Source organism: Peromyscus maniculatus, chromosome 4 (assembly GCF_049852395.1).
Source record: "Peromyscus maniculatus bairdii isolate BWxNUB_F1_BW_parent chromosome 4, HU_Pman_BW_mat_3.1, whole genome shotgun sequence".
In the NCBI taxonomy this organism is placed as follows: Eukaryota; Metazoa; Chordata; class Mammalia; order Rodentia; family Cricetidae; genus Peromyscus; species Peromyscus maniculatus.
Window position 1 is genome coordinate 39,689,923 of NC_134855.1, and position 6,000 is coordinate 39,695,922.

The 6,000-nt window shown below is 50.8% G+C and overlaps 1 protein-coding gene across 2 annotated transcripts in view; it reads left to right on the plus strand.

The window, feature by feature from the left end:
• Positions 1-5,719, plus strand: part of Tbr1 (T-box brain transcription factor 1) — an 8,641-nt gene extending 2,922 nt beyond the window's left edge. For both annotated transcript variants that reach the window (XM_042275362.2, XM_006984621.4), the window contains exons 4-6: positions 359-517; positions 1,616-1,677; positions 4,721-5,719. In XM_042275362.2, coding sequence (XP_042131296.1) covers positions 359-517; positions 1,616-1,677; positions 4,721-5,588 — 1,089 coding nt within the window. In that variant the 3' untranslated portion in view covers positions 5,589-5,719. The remainder of the gene's footprint in view (positions 1-358; positions 518-1,615; positions 1,678-4,720) is intronic.
• The last annotated feature ends 281 nt before the right edge of the window (positions 5,720-6,000 follow it).

Genomic DNA, 6,000 nt, shown 5'->3' on the forward strand with positions numbered 1-6,000 from the left:
CTTCCGCCCGACCTCGTTCTGGAATTCACCTATCCAAACACAAATACTGATTCATTTTGAAAAAAATAAACGAACGAGATTTGAGATTTGTAGGTTGTGAATAAATCTTTGTTCCTCTTCTAAGGAGGACTAGGGGAAGGGACTGGTGGTTGGCATTCGGGCTTCCCCAGTACCCAGAGGATCTTGGCTCCCAGAGGTTCGGGCGGTGTGTGCTGGCCACCCAGTCACCAGGAGGCGAGTCCCATAGCCAGTCTGGGGCAGTGGGCTCCAGCTGGCCCAGCCCGGCGCAGAGCGAGCCCTGGGGCTGGTGCGAACAGGCAGGCGTTCAAAGGAGCTCTCCTTTCTCTTCCCCGGACAGATGGTGGTTTTACAGTCCCTTCACAAGTACCAGCCCCGTCTGCACGTGGTAGAAGTGAACGAGGACGGCACCGAGGACACCAGCCAGCCTGGCCGTGTCCAGACGTTCACTTTCCCGGAGACTCAGTTCATCGCTGTCACCGCCTACCAGAACACCGATGTAAGGAGGCTCGGGGCTGGGCTCGGGCAAGTGGCACCCCTTACCCTCCAGTCTTTCATCACTCTGCAGACTAGCCTCGGCCACAGCTGGCCCTACAGCACCACTTAGGAGAGTGCTAGAGGCCGGCCAGGCCCTTCCCCCAAACAGCTAGCGGGTGGGGAAGCTCTGCGGGTGAGCTTCCAGCCCGGCTACCCTCCCACCTCCACCCCCCAGCGGTGGCCACGATTTCTGGGACCGATCCTTTAGGAGCTTTAGTTTGGTCCTTAAACTAGAACGATAAAACGTGCGCTTTCTTCCTTTCAAAAATCTCCCTTTCAGGAAACAGGCAGCTCTACCCCGTGCATTTTATTAGCAAGCTATGAAATCTAAAATAAACTGTTTCTAAAATCTCAGAACTGGTGGCTAAAATGAGAAGATATTACTGTTCTGAGAGTTCAAAACAGGAAAGAGAGTGTGTTCATATTTGTAGATATGCAAAGAGAAAACGCCAATTAAATCAAATTACAGGGACTAATGGAGTTTGCTAGCACAAACTAGAAGTTTCGCAGTATTTGCGTGTTTGCAAAAACTGATTTTAGTAGCTGATGTGACTCTAGAAGTATAGAAGTTGTGTATTTGGTCATCTAAGTAAAACAGAAATGAAATAATTATTTCAAATCAACCCAATTTTAAGATGCAGTTTACAGGGCTTTCTTTATTTTTTTAATTGAGAGTCAGAATTGGCTCATTTAAAAAATATATACCTGTGGTTAAACTCTTGAAAACACTGAAGAGTTAAAGACATTAAGCACTTTTGTAGCAGTGCATTGCATGTAATCAGTATTTTTTCAATGACTATTTGAATCAACCTCTAGCACACAGGAGAGTTAACCGAAATGCTAGTCGGTATTACCCATTTTAAGCTAGTTCTCGGAACTTTCCCAATACTTCTTGCTCTTCCTCTCCTGCTAGCCTCTCAAAGTTTTGCTAAAGAACCTTGGCTTGTTGATGACTCAGTAGACCAAAGTCCCTGTCAAGGACAGGTGACATAGTTTCAAACACACAACCTTCCCATGCAGAAGTGGAGACCACAATCACCGTTCCTTCTCTTTTTTCCAGATCACACAACTAAAAATAGACCACAACCCCTTTGCAAAAGGATTTCGAGATAATTATGACACGTAAGTAATTTTCCATGTTCCTTCTCAGATAGCTGTTGGACTGGCCACTAGCTTAAGGGTCGATTGTTGTGTTGAAGGATTTTCAAAGTCAAGTACGTGAGAAAATTGTTGGCGATTCCCCTTCCTTTGTCATGTTGGTTCCCTCTCTGGTGACCTTGCAGTTTGCCGGTTGTGTGATTTTGGTCAAAAGTTTTCTTTACTTATTTTTAGCTTTCTTTCAAATTCCAAAGTTACTGGCCGCCCCTGGGGTTGGCTGGCTGGCGGCGGAAGCTGCCCTGGTTCTCCTTGGTGCATGCTGTATGTGTGGCTGCAGATGCTCACCTCAGGTCGGCTGTGTCTGAACCGGGGCAACTCTGCCTGAGAGTACGTGTGGCTCTGGCAGTCGTTACAGTCTCCTTGGCAATATGTGACTTTTATTTACTCATTTCCAAGTTTTGTGTGAGAGCATTTCCTGTGAAGTTTACTATGGACTGAATGAAAATGTGCATTCGCCAGGCGAGTTTATGAGCGGAACTTAACTTGCAGTCATTACAGGCTCTGGGTAGCACTGAGATGTGGTTGCACCTTATTTATATAAAGCTTCAGAGGAAAAATGTCTCCTCTTACTTTTGGCGTCTATGGTTTAATTGAATGTGCTGGTTCCCTTTCTTCAGGCTCCCCTTACCTAGCTCTAGGCCTTTCTCAGAGCAAGGCTGTCGTCTGGGGCAGCAGCAGGCACAGACTGAATTCTTTCTAGATTTGTTCTGGAATTCTCACTCAGGGACTATTGGACCTAAGAGTTTTCAGACAGTGTTATATAGCAAAATGTAAAGTGGGATTGGGTGATTCACCTACTTTTTTCTCTGACTCTAAAAGATAAAGGGAAATATGCACTTTAATCTCCTGGCTTTGGGATAGAGCTGGAGTGTGGTCTTTGACTGGGAACAGATCAAATGTGTGGAGGAAGAGACAGGAGCTCCTTTGCCCCAACCTCCAGACACTCTCTCTCCTTGCAATGTTTTTATAACAAGTGGGAAAGTCATTGATATCTACTGGCTCTAACTTTCTTATGTGTCCCCCCAAAGCAATTCAAAGCAATCCCCCCAAATTATGAACACGATTCTCTAGAATAAAACTTGGCTGCATCAGGTTTCAAGAAATGAAAAAAGTTGGGCCCAATACAGTGGCCCAAGAGACTAGGGCTGTTGGAAGAGAGTTGTATAGATTTTTGAGCTTTTAATTCTGTTAACATCTGTTCGTAAGCATTTATTTTGCACAAATCAATTCAGTAATCCCAAGTGTTTGAGACCTGGATGGGCATCTAAACTGTATCTTTTTCAGATTGCTTTTTTCTTCTTTTAAAGAATATTGTGGTGGCAAACAGAAGACATTTGTAACTTGCTAATTATGTTCCCTTCCTGCCTCCCTCCACTTTAAAAAAAAAATGAAGCTGGAATTAAATTTCAGGAGGGTATTATTTATTTATTTATTTTGTAAACAGAATGCACCTGGAGCAGCCATAGTAACTCATCTGCCTGTCCTCTGGCTGCCTTCTGTTGGATAAGGCCTCCCTTTCTGAAACTGCAAGTTTGTTGTAGAAATCTTATCCGTTATAAAAGTAATGCCTGGGTTTCTGGGGGATGAGAGGGAGTTGAGTAGATTTAACACTCTCCTCTTTAAGGTTAGTAATCTGGGCCTGGCTTGATTAGAGAGCAATGGGGTGGGGTGGGGTATGAGAGTTCAAGGGATCCTAGAAGGTTGCTTGGCCACACCCGGCGGAGTTTTCTCCCCATAGGATTAAGATCTGACAATACTGAGGCACCCCTTCAAGAACAGTGTGTTGACTAAAGATGCAAACACTCATGTGTGAGCTAAATACACAGTGAGGTATGTCTATATGTGTATGAAGAAACACATCATCATCCAACTTCAGTTCTGATGAGATCACCTAGGCCTAGGGCCTAAAGTTAATCTTTATTTTATCTAACACAATTCCCGCACACACAATCTCTCTTGATTATCGGGCAAGTTCTCTAACTTTCCTTCGCCTCGGTTTCCTCATCGGGAAAGTGGAGTAATAGTTCCCAAGAGAATTGTTATGGGCTAAAGAAATCTACCTGTGCTTATGTAAATGATTCCCATGTGGCCGGCATAGCACATCTAAGCTCTGTAAGGCAGGGTTAGTTGCTTGGAGGAAGGTGTTAACTGTAAGTTTCCCCCAAAGGGTCTTTCTCCTCTTCTTTTGCTTTTAGTAATGGACCAAAAGCTGGGTAGAGAAGACTAAAGTACACTTTTTTTTTTCCTAAAGAATTTTATTGATGAGTGAGTGTTGCTTCCAAATAGTAATTTCTATTTTTTCCCCCCTTGCATTGGTAGAGTTGCGAGCTAAAGGGCGTACATTGGGGGAGGCAGCAGACAAAAGTACCTTAGAGGATTCCAGCGGCAATCCTCTGGGGCGCTGAGGCCAGCGAAAGTCAGCCTTGGACGTTATTACCTGGACATGTCCGTCCCCACTCTCCCTACGCGGTTTTCCCCTCTGGAGATTTCTTACACTGCCTAGCAAAAGAAAAGAAATCGTCTGAACAACCCAATGGACACAGGAGGTCTTAAAAGGGTGGAGAGAGTGGGCCTCTTGTTTAGAAATTTCACTCAGAAATTCGCCAGAGAGGAAAGGCCCAACGGGCAAATAGCAGCACCTCGGTGCCTGGATAACTCTGTCACACCGGGAGCGCAATGCTGGGTCAGTGGGTGGAGGCCCCATCTTGGGCCCCGTGCACTTAGCGGGAAGATGGAAGACCCTCACTCTGCTTTGTGTCCGGCTCAGGTTCCAGCAGGGCAACTGTGACCATTCCATCGTGGGGTAGGGAGGGTGCGGGTCTGTGATCTTCCGCTGTCTGCACCCTGTGTGTCCAGCGCAACTTCCAGACGGACGGTGTGCGGTGTGCGGTGTGCGGTGTGCGGTGTGCGGGGTGGGCAAGACTAGAGGTGGCTTTCCCTCCAGGACCCTAATGTAGGGACCTCCGCGCCACCCCTCGGTTCTCCTCTCTTTCTCCCTTCCCCTCAGGATCTACACGGGCTGCGACATGGACCGCCTGACCCCCTCGCCCAACGACTCTCCGCGCTCGCAGATCGTGCCCGGCGCCCGCTACGCCATGGCCGGCTCTTTCCTGCAGGACCAGTTCGTGAGCAACTACGCCAAGGCCCGCTTCCACCCGGGCGCCGGCGCGGGCCCGGGCCCGGGGACGGACCGCAGCGTGCCGCACACCAACGGGCTGCTGTCCCCGCAGCAGGCCGAGGACCCGGGCGCGCCGTCGCCGCAGCGCTGGTTCGTGACGCCGGCCAACAACCGGCTGGACTTCGCGGCCTCGGCCTACGACACGGCCACGGACTTCGCGGGCAACGCGGCCACGCTGCTGTCGTACGCGGCGGCCGGCGTCAAGGCGCTGCCGCTGCAGGCCGCGGGCTGCACGGGCCGCCCGCTCGGCTACTACGCCGACCCCTCGGGCTGGGGCGCGCGCAGCCCCCCGCAGTACTGCGGCGCCAAGTCGGGCTCCGTGCTGCCCTGCTGGCCCAACAGCGCCGCGGCCGCCGCGCGCATGGCCGGCGCCAACCCCTACCTGGGCGAGGAGGCCGAGGGCCTGGCGGCCGAGCGCTCGCCCCTGGCGCCCGCCGCCGCCGCCGCCGCCGAGGACGCCAAGCCCAAGGACCTGTCCGACTCCAGCTGGATCGAGACGCCCTCCTCCATCAAGTCCATCGACTCGAGCGACTCGGGCATTTACGAGCAGGCCAAGCGGAGGCGGATCTCGCCCGCCGACACGCCGGTGTCCGAGAGCTCGTCCCCGCTCAAGAGCGAGGTGCTGGCCCAGCGGGACTGCGAGAAGAACTGCGCCAAGGACATAGGCGGCTACTACGGCTTCTATTCGCACAGCTAGGCCGCCCGGCCCGCGCCCCGCGCCCCCCTAACCTCCCCCCACGCCCCCCACCCCACCCCAAGGCCCCTCTGCTCTGCCCCCCACGTCCTCCTCCCCAGGCCCGCTCTTGCGCACTCGCTGGCTCTTTCACCTGACCCTCGATGACCGTCTGCCAGGGGGAGAAGTGCAGGTCTCCCTTTATGATTTTTTTTTAACTCTGCTCTTTTCTTTCTGCCACAGCCAGCTCTGCAGTTAGCGCACCGACCTTGAACCTGGCTGTGAACCTTGTGGTTTTCCAACTTTTCTTCTGGGAAGTTATGATCCTCCCCGTCTTTTTTTTTTCTTTTTCTTTTTCTTCTTCTTTTTTCTTTTTTTGTCCCCCCCCCCCTCACCTTCTCCTTTCTCTTGGAATGAAACTCTTCATCTTTAGGAG